This window comes from Accipiter gentilis, chromosome 30, assembly GCF_929443795.1.
Source record: "Accipiter gentilis chromosome 30, bAccGen1.1, whole genome shotgun sequence".
NCBI lineage: Eukaryota > Metazoa > Chordata > Aves > Accipitriformes > Accipitridae > Astur > Astur gentilis.
The window spans coordinates 5,914,527-5,934,835 of NC_064909.1; the positions used below are offsets into that span (position 1 = coordinate 5,914,527).

Below are 20,309 nucleotides of genomic sequence, written 5' to 3' on the forward strand. Positions count from 1 at the left end.
TGTTTTTAAAGACAGTTTTTAGAAGTCGGTTGTGTATTTCACTTTTGTTTTCTACTAAATTGTTGTTATATACACAAAGCATGTTTAGTGAATGGTAATTCAGGTTTTACTTTGGGGAAATAAGAGTCTGAGTCCAGCGAGGGATGACAGTGGTGATTTCACGAAATAACTGCTTGAAATACTGTTTTGTAGGCAGACTTTTCTGGCAAAGAACTTTGAGTGCACCTGAAACTAACAGCACAGCAAAAATATGTTAACTATTATGTTGTTCTCCTGAATGCAACCTCACTTCTCAAAATGGAGTTTTATTTTTTTGTTTCCTTAGAAAACTGCTTAAAGTCTGATTTTACTGCCCTTGCACATGTACAACTGTACGTAACTGCCTTAGAAATCCCCCGTTCTGATGGGACTGCTTTAGGAAGAAGGCATGGCTTACTGTGAGAAACTTAGGAAATGAAAGGTGGACTGAAATGCAAGTCTCACTTTTCACTTGAAAAGCAGCAAGTTACTCTGCTCTGCTACGGAAATACTATGACCATCTTGTAATTCATCTGTTCTGTATTTGTTCTTGGATATACTGATTCGAGGCTGGAATCTGTTCTGTTGTGGTGTTCAAGTGCTGTTTCTAGTATTGACAAAAAGGAGAACAGAAGTTTGGCTGGTTTTTGTTCTCTGTTTCTGTCCTCTTTCCACTCAGTTACTTGATTTTACATACTCAGGTCCTGCAGTCCTTAGATATCTCAGCCCAAGATCTCAAAAACCTGATTCTGGATCAAGCAGGGAGGTGGCCTGAATTGTTTACTGTGGGTTTTAGTCATACCCAGTCTTCTGGATCAGTGGTCTCCAAAGTGGGGTGTGCAAGGCAATCCATTGGGGTGTGAGCAGGCTGTTAATAAGTAAAATAATTATTTCATCCTTTTTTACTTTCTGTTTGTGTGTGTGTTTTATAATGTGCATAATATATCAGTACAGTGGTATGTGTATGTAACTTCTAAATAAATATACATGTACTGGGGATGTGTTCTCAAAGAAGGTTGGGAAACCAGTGTTATAGATAAACGTGACTGCACTTTTGTCTCTCTTTTTTAGTCTGTTCTTTCGTTTGGGGAGAGGGAAGAGCTTAGTGTATTTTCCAATATGAGGAACAAAGAATTTCTAACAGTCCACACACATAATGCTCAAATTCTAATTCATGCATATATTTGACAATTTTATAGTATTTTGATTGAAGTGGGAATGTTTCATTGCTTTGTATCATGAAAGATATTTATGTGACAATAAAGTAGTTCTGCTTTTGGTGAGGTAGGAATCATATACAAAATTGTAGGATTCTGTGTTGGTTTTCATTAAACTTCTATTCCCCCCCAAAATTGTACATCAGCCATCTTAGAAATGAAGAAATGTGTAGCAGCATTTTTTTTTAAGTTTGTGATTAATTTGGCTATGTGCAGTATTATTACTTGTATTGCTCCTTAATCTGCATCTTACTGTTGTGTTGGTGTTCTAATCTTCATACATGTCCTTTCCTAGTCAGGAACTGTGCCCTAGTCGGCATTTGTGACAATGTGTGCTACAATTTGTGACACTAGTGTGCCTACTAGTGAATGGGGATGCTTAATAAGCCAGTTTTCTGCTCTGTTCTAGAGGCATATTTGAACTAAAATCTCCTGAGTTTACCACACCTTGTTCACTATGGTATCTAGTTCTTGGTCTTCAAACTACTTTCTAATGCTACAGATACAGTTATTTTAGAAAAGGTGTCGGCATAATAGGACTTAATGTATTTGCTGGGAAGTTGAAAACATGAAATAGAAACTTGCTGTCAAAATTCGAAAGGTATCAAGAAAGACTTACTGTAATTAATTCTTTATTCATAATTTTGCACATTCTGGGCCAAAATCAGAGTTTTGTTTAAGGCAAACTTGAACAGATGATGCGACTTTAATCTAGTGTGACTTGCCTGCATGTATTTTCAAGTGCTCAAAGGGAATTCACATTTGATTATTTGCACCATAGTGCACTGCATAAAATATTCATGGAAGTGTCACTTTTCCATAGGTGGCACTCCAGGGCAAAGACAGGGAGTTTGGGAAACTTTACATTTTTAAAGTAATAAGTATGAAATGCAAGTTGAAAAAAACATATGCTGTTTGGTACTGGTGTCCTGCAGCAACTGACAAATCATTTTTAGACCAGCAAAAAATGATAATACCTGTATTGGTTTTGACAGGGGTTCAGAGTTTGCTAGCTAGGGTTACTGTAAGAAGTTTCTGCAAATCAGAGGAGTGTGATCAATTAAAAAGCATGACAATATGCTCTAAAACCCTACGCTCTAATTGCTGAACTATTAAGATTTGCTATCTGCTGTCTTCAAATGCATATCTACAGTAGTAATATACAGTCTAGTTATGTGAATTGATCTGAACCCTGTAAAAGTTACAATCTAGCTTCACTGGGGCTTGAGGGACTCCAGCCTTTCTCTGAATTTCCAGTTTGAAGCTGATGCATTGATAAAGTAATCAACCTATTTGCTTACAAAAATGTTATTTGTTTTAAACAAATCTAGAGACAATCTTGAAAGCTTGCCTTGCTCATCAGGGTTGGATACTTGGAACAAAGCTAAGAATGATTATGTATTGAAGAATGCATTTGTATCTTGAATTTGGTTATATACTTTACACCAAATTTCAGATTTTTTAGTGCACAATAATATGGATATTTTGATATATAGCTCTAAAAGATGTTTTGCAAACATGACTAAGAGTAACTGTCTTAAATTCACTGTGTTAGAAAATAACTTTGTATACTAGCAATTTCCAAACTAAGCAAGAGTTTCATGTTTTTGATACAGCACAGAACAGGAAGTTTAGTAAATCTATTTTAAGTTTCACAATTAAGATCTTATTAACACCTAAAATAAGAATGCAGCATTTTGCATGGCAATTTCAAGGACAGAATTGAGGAGACAAGTTCTTGTTTTGAAAAGCAACATTTATGTTTAAATGTTGAGTCGCAAGTTTTCATTTTTCTGAAATGATTAGCCTTACCAATTTTGCTTTGATAGGTATCTTTGAGGTCCTCAAAGTGATGCATGAGTTGGGGGTGGAACTTGATACAGAAACATACACAGACTACATTTTTAAAAATTTTGCTGATACTGAAACTGCCCGTGCCCAGCTGAAGGTGAGTTTACATTTAGAATTCATAAAAACAACTGTTGCATGGCTTGTTTTTCCATGTTCTCTGTGAAGGCTTTAGATCCCAGTAGTGCTCTAAACATGAACTTGGTATGATGAAGACTGTTCAGAATATTTAGATTACTTTTGAAACAGTTGCTGCACTGACAGTTTGTTTACTCTGTCTTTCTTTCAACTTTTCAGAGCTAACCAAAATACTTTGCTCAAGACTTACTAGCTTTCTGTTTTATGAAGTGGAAAACTAAATAAATGAATGATGTCCTTTTTTACTGGGGATTAGAAGTATTACAGTTGTTTCTAGTGAAGTTTCTTTTTTTTTGCTTGCTAAAGAATTCAGAATTACAGACTAAGTTTCTGTCCCACTCTTTCTGCCTTTGGTAACTATGTCTCTTGCAATTGATTTCAATACAAAAGCTGGATAATTTTTGATCAGTAGCAACTTACCTGGCTAGCCATGCAGACTTCTGTAGAGCACCTTCTATGTTTTCAACAGCTATCAATACAAGAATGCCAGTGTCCTTTGAGAAAGAAGTGTTTAAAAATATGAAGTATGAGAAGGTCTTCTCTGTGTGTACTTCCAATGATTGATTGCTTTATCTCTAGGAAAATGACTGCCTGTTTGAAACTGTTGGACTCTCTGTAGCAGAAATAAGATACGAAGCAGCACATGGAAGACTGAACAATGTTCTTTCTCTATGTAAGTATTTTTCATGTATGTTACTATGTACTTGGTAGTAGTGTTGATTGGTTGTAGGCTAAGAGATTTACATGTATTAATATATGAGGTTTAAAGGTATGTTGGAAACTTGAGCAAAGCTTTTGTTATGTGAGGTCTTCTATGATGAGATGTCAGACTGTTTGAAACTACCAATTCTGGACAACATATCATGGTTAAATTCTTTTTTTGGTATTGAACCTGGACATAAGACTTACCTATAAGATATTTACAAATCACAGCTTTGCTGTGATTGTGATAGGATTATAATCCTTTTGTACTTAGAGGGTTTAAGGAAACAATTTGCCTTGCACAATGTTAATCTGTTGGTGTGGGGATTGTTTTTGTTTGCAGCATCAATTACAACAGGATGCTAGTCTTAACAATATGGCTCTGAAGTACTACAGAATTATTAATGAAAGAACCAACTTTAAAGAACTGATTGGCACTGATGTTAACCTGAGAGTGCACTGCTGATCTGTTGGTCATGGAAGTTATGTGTATAAATTTGATGGGTTAAGTATGTGATGAAGTTGTAAGAGCATGTATTAATCACTTTTAAAGAGTTTTCTCCAAAGATTGTTCTGATGCTCGGTGCTTGCAGAAGTTAATATATGTCGTTGACTGAATGTATGGGATGGGATGATTTTCTTGGTTAAGTAGGAATATACGTTTTTCTTCAACATTTAAAACAAATACAGTAATTATTTGCCTAGTATATATACTAAGGCAATAATAAAACACCTAAATTTGGACTAAATCTGATACAGAAAGATATTTTTTTTTAAACAACAGTTTTGTGTCTAAGGTTCAGGGAAAAGCTTAAGCAGTCTTCTGCTGCAATTGTCATTAACTGTTTTATTCAGCAAATATAGAAATATCTAGTCTATACACCATTACTCTGGGAAGCTGTTGTGTTGAAAATGATAAAATTAAATAAGTAATTATTAATCAGTGATTTAATTTTTGTATCAGAGATTTATCAATTAATGAATCTTTAAGATTAACCTTACATTCTGCCATTATTTTGTTTGTTCTTATTACAAAAAAAACCCCTATTAACCATGAAAATTGAATAACTTTGATATTTTTTTTAAAGGATAACTATTAGGAGCAGTGACATTCCTTCTGGAAAGTGAAATAGTTTTGGGGTTTTTTTTTTGCCTACATGAAAAAGTAGACCCACCCCTGCACACTCATTTTGGTTAACTGAAATAATCAGGGTTTAATGTGTTATAAGACACAAATATGTGTGTGCCTGGTGTATGGTAAATGTATACAATATCAGTATGATACAGGCACATGTAGTAGGCTGCATTCTGTCTTACTGTCAGGAAATTAGTCTCACATAGTATATTATTTAGCTGTTGTCTGTGTATTGAATTTAAATCTTGTAGTGATATTTCTGTTGATAAGGCTAGGGTTAATAATTCATGGAGAGATTAAAAATTTCTTTTGAACTTGAGCTTTAAAGGAAGGTACTCCTGTAAATAGTTTACCAAGCTGAAATGAATGCTAGTAAATCTAATTAGCACCTATGTAATGATAAGGCACACATATTAAACAGCTGATTATTTTTTTTTTTGCATTTGGCTCCTTTTGCAGTATTACAAAGAGGGAAAAACAGATGCGGTATGGAAAATAGTTCAAGATTGTCTCATCAGTGTAGTCGGGGGAGGTGAAGGTTGGTTATTAATGCTGGTTGCTATCTAGGTGTATTGATTCAGCTTCTCATGCCTTATAATGTATAGATTTTTGCTACTGACAAGATGAAGACTACGAAGCATCAGCTTAGGAATCTGGGCGCATAAGGCAGTGTACATGAGAGCCGCTTTTCCCCTTTATCATGCCGTTCCATTCCACTTCATTGTCAGCCCCTTGATTTTCTCAGACTTGTTTGTTGCTAAGGAAACCAGGTTGCCGATTGCTAGCAGCAGCTGAGCATACTAAGATGCTTTTCTGCTCGTCTTTTCATGAGCAAAAAGTTTAATATACTACTGGAGGAGGATTTGGATTGAGGGTTTCTTGAAACCAACTTTACCTGAGATATTAAAACTAAAATAAATGTTCCAACATTTAAAACTTTTTAATTTCTAAATGCTTGGAGTTGGAGTTGTTTTAGCATGTTGTTCCTGTGTTTTTATTTCACAGGTTCCTCTACAGCTGCTGTTTTTACGTCAGTTCTCTTCTACCATATAGGGCCCAGTGCATTCCGGGTTTTACAGGGGTTAATTCTATTGTGATAGTGAAATCAGATGATAATAACTTCATACAGGACTTAAATGCATCTACTACTGTATTTTTTCTTTGCTGATGGTGCTGGAATGAGAGACAGCAGTTGTAGAGGAAGAATGTAGAATGATTTGGAATATTTAGCCAAGAAATGATGTAAAGATGAGGACATAGGGCATAACTGTAAATGACCTCTCAGGGATATCTAATTTTAAGTAAGTGTTCAACCAATATTGTAAATGTCAACATTTAGAACTGTGTATCTTCCTCTCTTTTCCCCTTATGTTTAACTTAATTCAGTGGATAGCACTTTAGATGGAACTACTTTTTCTTTCTTGTAGGCAATTTACACAAGCAGAAGCAAATGGCTAAAAAAGTGTCGTTACTGTTTTGAGGTTTTTTGGGGGGGGATCGTGGGGGGTGGTGTGTGTGTGTGCGGGGGGGGTTTATTTTGTTTTTTTCTTTTTTTAATTAAAAAAGATAAAAGGCAAAATTGTAAAGCCTATTTTAAGGCAGCTATTCAGTCTGAAACAATTATCAAACCATTTGCCTCTGGTGGATCTTTTTTTGTTCCAGAGCTAATATTTCAAGTTTTCTTGATTAGGATTGTTTGGGTTTTGTTTTGCTTTTTGGAACATATTTTCTTTAGTCTTGTGCTTTTTTACAGACAAGATGCTTGCTCCTAGTACTAATTTGTATAAAACACTAATGTATTAACTATTGGCAATAAAGGCAATGAAGAGGGAAAAATCTCTCTTTTAGAATATTTGATCCCTTTTGAAATAGAGCAGATGTAGACCTGATAAAACCAGGACTGTTTCAAATACCCTGGTATTTTGTAAATCAAAATTTCAATGTTTGTCAACATTTACTATGCTAATGAAATAGTTCTTCTAATGACACTATTTATGTGACCTACTGACTTGTTGCAGTTCAGGGTTTTTTTTACAATGACTGCTTAGAAACATATCTTTAATTTACAGTGTCTTCAGCAAGCACACCTCCTATTGATATTCGTCAGTTTAGAAACAGCCTTATTTGGGGTTTTAAAAGGTAAGGTTGCTATATGAATACCTCTCTTTTTCTTCTGTAGCAAAGTTCTCTCTCTTTTTTGCCTTATTAAGCACAAGTCTGTGCAGTGTTTTCCCCCCAACTCTACATTTGAATATTTAAAAGTAGGTACTGTTCCAGGTTTAGCAGTTCTGAGGGATATCTTTGTTCCCCTTTGCTCTCCCTGGTTTCCTTGCCTCTGATATATATGAGCATGCCTTTGAAGTATTATATCTAGTAGATTAAAAAACTTCACTCTTATTGTTTGTTCTGTGGTATTTGACAGTATATAAACTTCTCAGGGTAGTAAACATTAAGGGTTTTATCTTTATTCTCTTCTTTGTTTATAAACTGCTATGCTAATGTAAGGTTTCCCTAAAGATTATCATAATTAACCATTAAAGTAAATGAGTGCTTAATGAAGATGAAATACCAGTAGGAGTCGGGTATATGCTATTACATCTGATAGCTTTCTGTGCTCTCTGGGTTAATACAACTCCTGAACGCTCACATTTAACACCTAGTATTGTGCTACATTGCCATGACTTTATATTCATAACCGTATGGTCCCATATTGTTTTAAGCTTATGCAAGTATATGTGAATTAACAAGCATTTCTATCATTTGCTGTTTTCCCCAGTCAGACATTTAGGACTGTGAATTAGGGTTTTTTGCAGCATACCTACACCACTGGGAACCAGAGAGGTCACTTAATATTGCTCAGGACCAGAGTTGGAAGGCTGATTTTGTTGACCAAGTTATTTCCTAAAATTCTGTAATGGCTATGAGATATAACTATGTTTAGGTTGGATATTAGTAAAACATACCAGGTGAATATGACTACAATAATTTCCTAGTAAATTGCAAGTTCTGTCTCGCTGATCCTGCTCTGCCATGGGAAAAGGGGGAGAAAAAGCAAACCAGTGTTCAAATTGGGTTTAACTAGGCCATAGCTGACGTTGACATCCAAGGAATAAATGAAATAATATTTTAGATCCAATGGGCTATTTTACTATTCCTTTTAGTAGTCAGCCCCAGAATCATCTGTTTCAGATATATTAATTAAAGTAACAAGATTTTTGAAACACATTTTTCTCTGTAAGTATAGATAAATTTTCAATTCAAGTAGGACTTGCGCTAGAAAAGCCATACCAATGTTTACCACACACAACCAATGCTAGCATGAAATATCGCTACAACTGGAGAGTTGTGCAGGTGTTCAGAAAGTGATTTAAAGTATCTTTAAAATGTTATCAACTTGTATTGTGAAAACTAGCTGCTGAAGAAATGTACTATCCTCGAGTGAAACAGTTACTCTCTTTAGTGGTGGAACAATTACTACTGTTGTGATTTCAATAGTTGATTGGTTTGGGGTTTGGTTTGGTGTTTTTTTTTTTACTTTAGCTTACTGTTTCCCCCCCCCTTTCCTTGCCACTTGTAAGTGTGGCATAAGTTTTTTTACTTTCTTTAATCTGTCTTATTTGCCTTTATTGCTACCTTGCTTCAGAAGCTATGTACAAGGTTGGCTGTGCCCAAATTTCACCCTTATATTGTTTCTGAAAGCATGACAATTCATGTTTCCTTTTCTATTTTAAACTTAATGGCTAGAACAGCCTGAAAATGAAGCTTGAGGGTATGGTATGATAGGATAGAAGAAAAGAATATTTGCACCTTTTGTAAAGACCACAGCAAAATTTTATGACTAAATGCAGGTCTTGAATGTTCAAATGAACGGAGTTTAGCACTGGCGTACAAAAGTACAGGGTATGGATACCAGAGACACATGAACAATGTCTGTGGCAGACTAGTCTATGGATTTCTGTTGAAGCTGCTCTTCTCTAGTAACTGCTTCGAAGTATTCCCATTCTATCTGCCTGATGTACCATTACTGTTTCAGAGTCAAGTACTTTAGGAAATTGATGCATTTGATATCTGCAGTTCATTGTCATGCTGTCAGTGGTGGAGCAAGTTCACCCAGGAAAGCTTAACTAACCTCCCAGACAGCATTTTATTTTTTTTCCTCTCTGTGTGGATCTGCATTTGACTCGTTTTCAAATACAAGTGGCAGCTGCATAAAAAGAGTAAATGCTTCATAGGCTTGAACCTCCTAAATAAAATCCTAAACATCTATGAATGCTTTTAAGTTTCTGTGCAGCTGTTCAGACTGACATCTTATTTTCCCTTTATGAGAATTAAAGGAAGATAAAATAAGGTCCGAAGTTTTTGTTCTCTTAGCCTTTTCTAGGTTAATGCTGCTTTATGGTTCTTCGAAAAGTTACAACTTCTAGTGAGAATTTTGATGTTCTACAATTATAGGAATATGTTACATTTTTTATGCTTCAGTAAACTGGTTAACATTTGATCTTTATTTGTAACCTGATGATGTACAGAGAACTGCTCTCTGTCAAGTAATGATCTGTTGTATGAGGGGAGAAGTTAGAGTTCTTCCATGTTTTGTTTTCTGTTTTTTAAAATATTATCCATTTATCTGACTATAATAAACATTTTAGCTTAAGTAAGAGATTAGATTACTTTTTTGCATGGTATAAATGCGTTTATAGCTGCCTGTTGTTATCTGTCTATACTAAAAATCTAATTTCAATCCACAGGAGTCTAGATTTTTGCTCTAGCAAATTCCACATATGGAGTGTTTGCTATGTAAAGCGTGACTTGTTTGAGTGAAGCTTATTTTCTTGAAATGCTAAATAGATTGAAGTATAAAATAAAAAAGTACAATTAGGACATGTTAAAAGGTCAAACTAAAAATAAAACTAAAATATATTCTTTGTAGTCTTAGTTATCTGTTTGGATTGCTTCATTATTTCAAGTTATTTAGCAGAAACTATGACCATGTGCAGTATAGTAAAAAGTACAATATTTATTCTGTACAAAGTTGGTTTAAACAATGTGGCAGTTACTGTATTTTAATTTTATTAATAAGATCCTTTGTGTTAATCATCTGTGGTTGGGTTTTTTTTTAAATATACAACAGTAAAATCATTTTGTTGCTTTTAATTTGTTATCCTTTGCTGCCCTCTTCAGCTCAAATGATGTACATCTTTGGAGCAAGGTAAGTGGAGATTATAGTGCTGTAAATAAGATCAAGTTTTTTAGGTGCTGCATGTTTATGATGCTTTACTGTAAATCTGAATTCTGAGCCCAATAATTGTAGAACTGATTAATTCAAGCAAGACTTTTGTCAGTGGCAGATTGTACAACTGTATGAAATAGAGTTCTCAAATAGGACAGTTAAGTGTAATTGTGAAAAATCAAATGTGGTGTTACCATGTAGCGTAGCTTATGCTATGCCAGTTTCTAGATCAATGTTGTTATAGCTGAGGGTAGTATATAGTTGTAGTTTCTGGTACAAAGTCTGCCATGGTTGTGTAATCTGACATCGTTTAATTCCCTTTCCTGCCTGCCTTAAACTTTCTTCCTATTCCCCACACTAGTACTAATAAAATAATAATGTACAATTAGAGTTTTAAAGTTTCTGTCATATAACTTAAACCATTGAAGGTAAAGCCAGATAAAAGAAATCACCTGGATGAAGTCAAGGGGAAGTGACTGATTATCTTGCCCTCCCTGGTATGGACTACATTAGAAAGACACTGTAATATAACTTGGTCAATAAATTTTGTGGAGCACTAGAATAGAGATGTTGGCAGACACTGCCTGGGATGTGGCTACAGAATTTGGGAAGGGATGTGCTGTGCTTTTTGTCCTTTTTTCTTCAATAGTGTACTTGCTGACTAATAAACTAGTACATGGCTTGCAGTATATTTTAGATTTTGCAAAGAAATCTTGGAGTGAAATGGAAATTGTAATTTGGGAAGTAATTAATGATTTATAGAAATCAGGTACAACTTGTGAAGTGAAGGGTTTTTTTGTATTTTACTAATATTTTCTGTTGTGTGAAGATTATGGTGAGAGGATGTTTTTGTCCTCTGCCTCTATACTCCAAGTTTTGCATTTAAAAATAAAAAGGGAGGGTGGGGAGAGGGGAAAAAGGGGGATCTCTTATTATTCCCATTATGAAATTAATTTTGAAGGACAGTCAGGGGACTGAAGTAATGGTGGTCCGTACGTGAAGTAGTATCTAGAATTACTTCTGCTGTTCTCCACAGTGGAAGAAGGATACATTTTGTTGTCTTTGCTAAATTTATGAGTAAATATGTTTATTAACCTTCTAAAATAAGAAATGCTAACTTGGGAAATAAATAGATACTTAGCATTAGAAATAATACCACACATTCTTTATTGGGTATTTTCTGGGTTTGTTTATCCATTTTCTTTAACAATTGAAGGTGACGGTTCCTTTTCTTTTGTCATTACTTAAAACACAGCACTTTGACAGTGGGAATGCATGTCCCTCTAACTTAGAGATTGCATTCTAGAATCACGGCAGATAAAGTGAAATTCTTGAAATACTTAATCTCAGGTTTTAACTAAAGATTATGTAATTTCCATAAGAACAGTCAAATGAATTTTTAAAGTGAGCTAGTTTAGGTTAAAGTATTTCTGGGTAGGATGTGGGGGCTTTGGGGTAAATGCTTCTTTTCCTCTGATGAAGTAAAATCTACGTATTCCTTCAGTTCATATGACTGATGGAATGTGTGCTAAATTTAGTCAAATACAATTAATTTTTATGTATGTATATTTTGTCATTCAAAATTGCACTTATGTACAACAGCTGAACTAGTTATCTTAAATCTAGCAACGCATGATAAATTGTGTTCCTTTATTTCCTTTATGGATTTGCTTCTTTCAAAATAAACAAAAACAAAACAAACGAAAAAGCTTCATGGGCCAATTTCAGCCTTTCAGTAAATTTGAACATAATTGTAGCATCTCCAGGAGCGACACTGGTTAATATTTGCTTTAAGCAATGTCTTATGATAGCTAACTTTCTGTAGAATGATATGTAAACAGAATGCTAGAGTGTCTGTCTTACTGCCATACCTCAGAAAGCATTTCTGTTTGCAATATTTTTCAAGAAAAAAACCTATTATTTACAAAAAAACCTTCTTTGTATTTCTTAGGGAATTACTATGATGTGGTAAAGAATAATACTTTAACAGAGAAATGCTTTATTATTTTGAGAATTCAATTTCAGATACTATTTGTCCTTAGTTGCTTCTTTTGGCTGCAATGTACGATTATTCTGTCTTACCAGATAACAGAACTGTTGTACAAGGATGAACGTTATTGCCTGACGCCTCCAGGACCAACTGGTAGAGTTTCAATTTCTATGATTGTAACTTATCCACAAATCCGTTCTTCTGTGTAATGATGGGTTTGAGGGATTACAACAGTAAACACTGATTGCTTCTTTTTGAAAGTGAAATTTGAAAACATGTTGGGTAAAATCCTGATTCAAATAATCAGAGCATATTTTGTGAGATCCATGAGATTTTTTTTTTTTGAATTATAAGCAAATCTTTCTGATAACGATTCATTTTTCTAAATTTATTGACCAAAATAGAGATTTAGAATGACCACAGTATCAGTGTTTAAATACTTTAAAAAAAAAAAAAAAGGCAGTCTTTCAAGATAGCTTTACCTTCAGTAGCTCTTCTGATTTTGTGAAGCGAAATGGTACTTAACGTCCCATACCTACTTTGAAATAATTATTCTTTTTTTGTATAATCTGACTTTTAAAAAACAGGGGTTTTTTTCCTCTTGTTGGGGGTGGAGGGGCAAGGGTGTATGGGGACAGCTAACCTTTGAGAAAACAACGATTGATGCTTTTCCTGTCCTTGGCTACAGGACCCTATATATTTTTACACTTGCATAGATAAGAAGCTTAGCACTGTTTGCTAACATCTGTTAATCTTGATTTGCATTGGCTAATAGGCAACTTCTTCAGTATTAGTTGATCTAATGGTTAAAATATTTTTTATGTTTTTATATTACAATACTTAATGTAGCTTGCTAATGGAATATAATGGGTAAAATGTACAGAATAAATATGCAAAGTGTTAGAAATCTGTTTTTTTCTTTTGAGCAGTGACAAAATATTTGTGGAAACTATTTGGGGAAGCGGTCAGGAAAGGGGGGGAAGGCCTTGGGCAGTACCACTTCTGTCACACAGTAGTGGAAAAAATAGATTGAAGTAAGATTCTGTACTGAAAAGCTGTCACTAGGTCTGAAAATAATTAATATTCCTTTCACTCACCAGTTAGATATGTGCTCCCAAACCACATAATCTCTATGCCTCAGTGATCATTGTTGCCATTTCAGAGCCTCTCATCAGGGTGACATCTCACACCAAAATGATTTCTTATAAATTAATCTTGATAACATGACAGTCTCGGTAATTTTAGTGGAATGCTTTCTCTTGTTTTTTTCCACAGAAGCTGTTGGCTATTTTCTTTATCACTTGATTGACAGCATGAGTGACTCGGAGGTACAGGCCAAGGAGGAGCGTTTGAGACAATACTTCCATCAGCTGAAGAAGATGGTACCATTTCATTTTTTGCTACATAATGCCTGTCCTGCCTGACATGTATCTATTAGATTTGAAATTGCTGCTTTTAAGTAGAACCAGACCACTTCTCAATGACATGCAAGAGCTAGAGACTTGAATTACATCTGAGATAATTTGTTAGACAAATTTCAGTTTGGTTGTGTTTCAAAACTCATATAATTTTTCCCCACCTCTTGGTACAGAATATAGTTATCCCTGCAACCCTCTACAGCGGCATTTGCAGACTGCTGGACTCCTCTCAAGTTCCTGAATTAATTAAGGTCTGTGGTTCTATAGCAATTACTCTGAAGCTAAAAAATGGAGTATCTGTACTCTGAATATATTCTCCTTTGCAAAATAAATATCTTTATGCAGTGATTATGTGTAAGCCTTTTAACCTTTCCATGATTTTTCAGTGTTGAAGCTGTTTTCATTTCATGTGTGAAATGGATACATTTTAAAAGTGCTTTTTCAAGTCAGTGTAATAATGCTGCAGAATACAGCTTTTTTTAACATTGCAATTATATAATTAACTTCAACATTTTTAGCATGATATGGTTACTTAGAGATTGAACTTTGGGGGGGGATTAGTGATATCTTTGTCTTACTACGTTTTAGGATGCAAGGCTACTGTCTCATAAAAAATCCCTGTCTACAGACGATATTCCCGAAGTAAGTAAATTCACAGAGAGCTATGCTTGTTCTTATTCTAATAATATTTGGATATGGGTTTTAGATGAAGTGTAATCACTAGCTTTCAGATCATGGAAGTATATTAATGTTATTTAAATCTACCATTTGAAGTTCAGAGGTTACTTTCCAGAGTAGGAGTAAAGGCTGTCCAGATTTTCACATAGACCTGATACTTGACCTTGGAGTTGGCTGAGGTTTCATGCCTCAGTTTCCCTGTCTAGTAAATATTTTTTTGAAAGTTCTAGTTAGTTAACAGTGGTGGTGTGAGGCTTCATTCATGCTTGTAGATTACAGTGATCTGCTTGAGTGGCAGGAGCCATATAAATCCATACTGCTTCTAATGGTGGAGCGTCAAGTCTTTATATCTCTGATCTGAGCAAAATGGAGATGGAAGAAGAAATGGGCTTCTATTCCCTACTTCCCTGAATACAAAGAACTGAGTATGAGAGAAATAGTAATGTTGACCTTTGTAGACATGCTACTTAATGCTTTTTTTACTGTATTCTGACTCAAATCTTCAATTAGTATGTACTGTTTTAAACAGATAAAAGCACCTTACATGATTAAAAAATTTCTTAGAGCATGAAAGAAGAGGATTGTTTTGTCTGTCTTTAATAAAAGTGATCCGACAAGTTGTTCAGGGAAGGATGTTTTTGCAATTGACATTCTTTCTGTTACCTCCATTTAGAGTGCTAAATCTGACGTGTCTGCTTTGGAGAAGAAACTAGAAAAGCGAAAAGCTGAAAACCAGCCTATTACAGATGTCTTGAAACAACTCATACACGCTCTTTGTGAAGAAGAGGTATCTTAAGCAATGCAGATATAATTGGAAACACATAGCTATATTTTTAAAGGGACATAAATGACTGTATTATGGAAAGACATAGTTAAGCAAAGACAAGTGCAGTGCTTGAGGTTCCGTGGTTTGATGCTTATAAATCAAACATAAGTGCAAAAAGCAATTAAATCAAAAGGTTAACTAATTTCAGCAACACCTTGAATGGCATGTTTTGGGGTTGCTGAAGTTTGTTTACAATAATCTGCAAAGTGAATGATAGTAACAGCTGTGATAGGTTTATCATACATGCCAAATGTCCTTTCAAGCCATGGCTCCGGTCTCTTATATCTAGATTGTCAAGCAACTGATACATGCACTAGTCATTTGCAATTCAAATATTACTAGGTTGTTAATGCAGGGATTGAAATTCCATTTTCCTGCAGGAGGAAAGCTCTTCTGAGATAAAGGGTCTCTTGCCTTCATTCGGCAGGCGTCCAGCTGTAGTTTACATTCATTTAGTGTGTGTCTGTAATTTGTGGGGTATCACCACACTTTTATTCAGTATCCTGTTCAGTATGATCCTGCCTAAAAAGCTGTATATATAGGAACAGGAACAGTTGTGCAAATGATAGCACAATATTCTGTGTTGCTAAGAATACGATTTAGAGTGATTCTCAGCTGTCTGTCTCTACAGTTTTGCATATGAAATAAGACTAGAAGCAAACACCATTGTAAGTTCAAAGTGGTCAAATGTATGAATAGGAATGTATTAAAAAAAAAAGCTATCTGTGGGATCATTAGGTAGTTTCTTATTCTTTAGAAAGTAGTTTTGGTTTGTGTTTGGCAGTGTACCATGTGAAAATTGTTATGAATGCCAAATAAATAAAAACTATTTTAGAACTTGGTTTAATCGTGTTTATGGTGTCTGTCTGGATTAAAAAAAAATTTTACATTAAAACATGCTAGAAATATAAACGTAAAGCAAGAAAATTTATTTGGAAATCTACTCTCAAAATCTAAAAGATATTTTAGACAAATACTCATTTCTGCTAAATAACTTTCACTCTTAAAATTTGCTAAAGCATTACAGCACTGTTTTCAAACATGATCTTATAATACTAAAAGCACTAAAGCAGTCATGTAACTGCACACTGAACATAGAAGAATCATAATGTCATATTGACTTTTCCTCTAGTTCACATCTTTGCTTTGTTCCTTTTTTTAGAATATGCAAAAAGCCCTTGAAGTGAAAGCCAAATATGAACCGGACATGGTTGTCGGTGGCTATGCAGCCTTAATAAATTTGTGCTGTCGACATGATAATGTAGAAGAGGCAATGAACCTGAAAGAAAAAGTGTAAGTACACCGGCACTGAAACATGTCACAGAGATTTATGCTGATACACAGACCTTGTTGAATTAAGTAGGTTGAGTATTAACCCCCTCATCCATTTTTAATTAGTATTTCCCACCAATGTATGTGCATTTAAAACAGTGGTGGGTGTGGTTCTTTGAAACAAAAAATGTGCTTTGTATAATTGAACATGAGAAGCAGCTACTTTGTATGGTCAGTAGTTATCTTTTTTTATTTTTTAAAAAGGCAAATTGCTATGTAGTCTGTTTTGTTTTTATTTTAAACATGCATAGTGTCTAAATTGAAGTTTGGCTTAATTTAAGGGGGAAAAAAAGTACCTGTATTGTGTGTTAGAAAGCACCTAGAATGTGTTTAGAATATGCTGGACCTATATTGTCTTTAGAATAGTAGTGTTTCTGAGTGACATTATTTTAAGACTATCAACAAGCATTCTACTTAAAATTACTATTTTCAGAGCTTTGTATCTTGGCCGTGAAAATTAACTCCCAGCTAAAACATGCTATGCTTGACTTATCCTGGAGCAAATTCTTACAGATCATCTTTCTATTTGCCCCATCCTCTTTTCCCTTGAAAGCCTCTTTTTGGTCTGATGCTACAGTGAATATAGAACAAGTTATGTGTTACTTTCATGTTCTCTCTCTCATATGCAATCACAAAGTATTTGCTTTGGTTTTATAGTAGGTTAGCAGGCAGGTGCTCATTACACCTTGTTAGTGTTTGAAATTATGTGAAATGACTGAGCTATGAATATCAAGAAATTTGCCACGCTGCAAATAATGGTAGTGTGTTGGTTTTGCCTGTACTACCACTCTTACACAATCCCTATAGTAAGCTTGCATGAAAATTAAGTCTTCTAGTGGAGCTTCAGTGCAGTAGCACAGTTTTACTGATCTGCCTCAAGTGTAGCAGAATATTGCTAAGAAGTGACTCTTTGAATTGTCACAATAAGAAACAACAGAGAAGGAATTAATTTTAAAACTTTCAGAAAAAAGAAAACAAATAAATAGCAGAAACTTCAAAATAGTAGCTTTTAACTTGTTACTATAGGCAAATAGTTTCATATTCTTTATCAAAAAGAATATAGCGTTGCCCCAGCCATGTGGACTGAGTTTTCTTCCCAGGCTTCTGGGAAATACTCTATTTTATGCAATATCTACCAAATAATTAATTAAACCATTTGGCTCTTTAAAAGACAACTTTTGGGTTTTGGGGGTGGGAAGGTGTGTGTGGATAATATTTTTAAATCACATTTCAGTGGTGAATCTTTTAAAGTCTGTGAGATTTTTCCTTTAATACTTACTGTAACTTTTAGTGCTCAATGCTGTTGTTTTGTTATGCAATTTTAAAAATCAATTTTTAAGCTGAATCTGTAAAATGTGAACTTCTGTTGATACAATTCTTAATGTTTTAATTTCTAGCTTCCCTAAGAATTCACCTGTTGCTCTTGACACCGGAAAGTACATAGCACTGGTAGAAGTCTTAGGAAAGCATGGTAGACTAGAAGGTAATCCATTTGCTTTCATTGTGTGTTTCAGCTATATAATAAAGGTATCTTGCCTCAAAAATAAAAATGTGAGTTGATATTAATGGTATATCATGTCCTGAAAAGTGCTTGAACATTTTGCATACAAATTTGCATGTGAATTCAACCAGAGATGCTTGGACAGTGCAGGCCATTAGTTTTAATGGATTGGCAAGCTTGTCATTTACATTTGCACAGCTCAGTGCTTTTTGCGTTTCTGCAGCTAGTTTTTATTAGCATTGCTGTTTGGATTGAGTTTGAAGATCATGACTTATGGCACAAATTGCGTATGTGCCTAGACTAATGGCTTTGTTTTTGCTTAAGAAGGTCTGAAGGCTGAACATAAAACCTATAAACATAACCTTCTCATAAGAGCCAAGTACTGCAAAAAATCATTTAACTTTTTATAAAGTATATATTTTTCTGTTAGTATTCTTTTATGTGTTTGTTAGTGAATTTTATAGTCTATCTGTCAAACTGCCTGGAAATTTTGGCTTTTAATGAGTGTTCTGCAAACTGCCTATTTCGTATTTCTAGATGTTTGCATTAAGCTGTTAGCTTTAATTTCTGTAATTTAGTCTAATATAATTCTGTAATTTACATGATTTGGTTGGTCTTTAAAGGAACTCTAAACTATCATCAACTTTAAAAGGTGGTTCCGAATATTGAGTTCTATGATTTTGTAGAAAACTTTACACCATAAAAGCATGGGCCAAGCCTACCCACAAAATGATATGTTTTTATATAAAACACTATACAATAAAATATAAAAGCTAATGTAACTTCTTTTCTCATGAGATCTTTTTGATATTTTTCTTGGCCTCTTACTGAACTTACTGTTAGAAAAATAATAAACAAAGTTGACGTTTTCCAAATCACAATAAATCAGATCATGACCACCTGTACATTAAAGTAGTTTGAAAAGATTAGCTTGCTTGTAAGAGCATAAATGTCTCTCAGAAAATAAAATAATTCATAAATGTAGCCAAATGTAAAGTGGTCAAACATTCTGTCTATGCAGTAATTAAGAACATTACAAAAATGCACTTATTCCATATACCAAAATGTTTGTTTCTGCCTTACTAATGAAGCTTAATGAACCTAATGTTTTAACATGCAGTCTGTTAGAAAGCTTTCATTGGCTCTCCTTGGCTAATTAGTATCGACACAGCAAACAGGCCCTATCGGTATCAGACCATTAGTCTGGCTGTATATACAGTGTAAACATATCTTTATTATCTGGCCTCGTGACAAGCCATCTGCTGAAGAAACAATGGAGTGATTTAGCAGATGTTAGCATTGAACGATAAAAGCATCCATTTAGTAGAATCTTGCAGCTATAGGGCAGACTATACAGGGTTACGTGGTGCAGAGTGGGCACACAGTTCCTATCTATAATTTGTAGTCAAAGTTGCAGCAAAATGATAAAACCATGCTATTGTGGATTTATAATTGTAGTCTCGTTTAGAAATGCAAGTAGTAATTAACTTGAAATCGGCATTATATGCCAGAATTTACATTCCTGCTGGGTTTGAAATGCTGTTTTAATAGCAGTTTGTTTTCCCTACATGAAATTACCTAAGGGTCTTTTGTGTTGTTTCATTGTAGATGCTATTAACATTCTAACAGAGATGAAAGAGAAGGATGTTCCTATCTCAGACAGAACAGTTGCATCTTTTTTCCGTGTTCTTAATGCCGCTGCCATGCGAGGTGAAGTTGAAACAGTGAATCGATTACATGAGACCATTGTGAACCTGGGGTTGGCAGAAACTGCTGCCCTTCATTCCCCTCTGATTACAGTTCACCTTGAAAAGTAAGCTATGTTTGGGCTTCAAATGAAACAAGTTATGATATTTATTTGTGTTATATGACCTGTGTATGCTATACACAGCTGCACATTCATGTTTCAAAGTGCTCATGCACACATGCATGCACATATAATACTTAAGTGATCTAGGAATAGTAATGAACGAATATGTTTTCTTAAGTCTGTTTTCATTAGTTATACATCACATCATCGTCTCTGGGAACAGCAGCTGTGTTTTATGGACACATCAGAGATGAAGTGGCTATATATTGGAATATGCTTATGAATTGGTTCTAAAGTCTGTTTGACAAGATAGCTATTCAGAGCATGATAGGTATATTCTCAGCTCTTGTGGTTAAGTAGTATGTATTTTCCCATCAAAACAGCATTATTTTGCTGTGCCATCCAGTACATCTCAGGTGAGTTGAAAGGTGGTTGAACACTGAAATATTCTTAATTCAAATAATTTGAT

The 20,309-nt window shown here is 34.5% G+C and overlaps 1 protein-coding gene across 2 annotated transcripts in view; it reads left to right on the forward strand.

Moving 5' to 3' along the window:
* The window catches only part of LRPPRC (leucine rich pentatricopeptide repeat containing), a 93,349-nt gene that overhangs the window by 22,710 nt on the left and 50,330 nt on the right, over window positions 1-20,309 (forward strand). For both annotated transcript variants that reach the window (XM_049833789.1, XM_049833790.1), the window contains exons 12-23: window positions 3,065-3,183; window positions 3,801-3,894; window positions 7,128-7,197; window positions 10,237-10,264; window positions 12,371-12,428; window positions 13,551-13,657; window positions 13,867-13,944; window positions 14,282-14,335; window positions 15,045-15,158; window positions 16,360-16,490; window positions 17,927-18,012; window positions 19,639-19,843. In XM_049833789.1, the coding sequence (XP_049689746.1) occupies window positions 3,065-3,183; window positions 3,801-3,894; window positions 7,128-7,197; window positions 10,237-10,264; window positions 12,371-12,428; window positions 13,551-13,657; window positions 13,867-13,944; window positions 14,282-14,335; window positions 15,045-15,158; window positions 16,360-16,490; window positions 17,927-18,012; window positions 19,639-19,843 (1,144 nt within the window). The remainder of the gene's footprint in view (window positions 1-3,064; window positions 3,184-3,800; window positions 3,895-7,127; window positions 7,198-10,236; window positions 10,265-12,370; window positions 12,429-13,550; window positions 13,658-13,866; window positions 13,945-14,281; window positions 14,336-15,044; window positions 15,159-16,359; window positions 16,491-17,926; window positions 18,013-19,638; window positions 19,844-20,309) is intronic.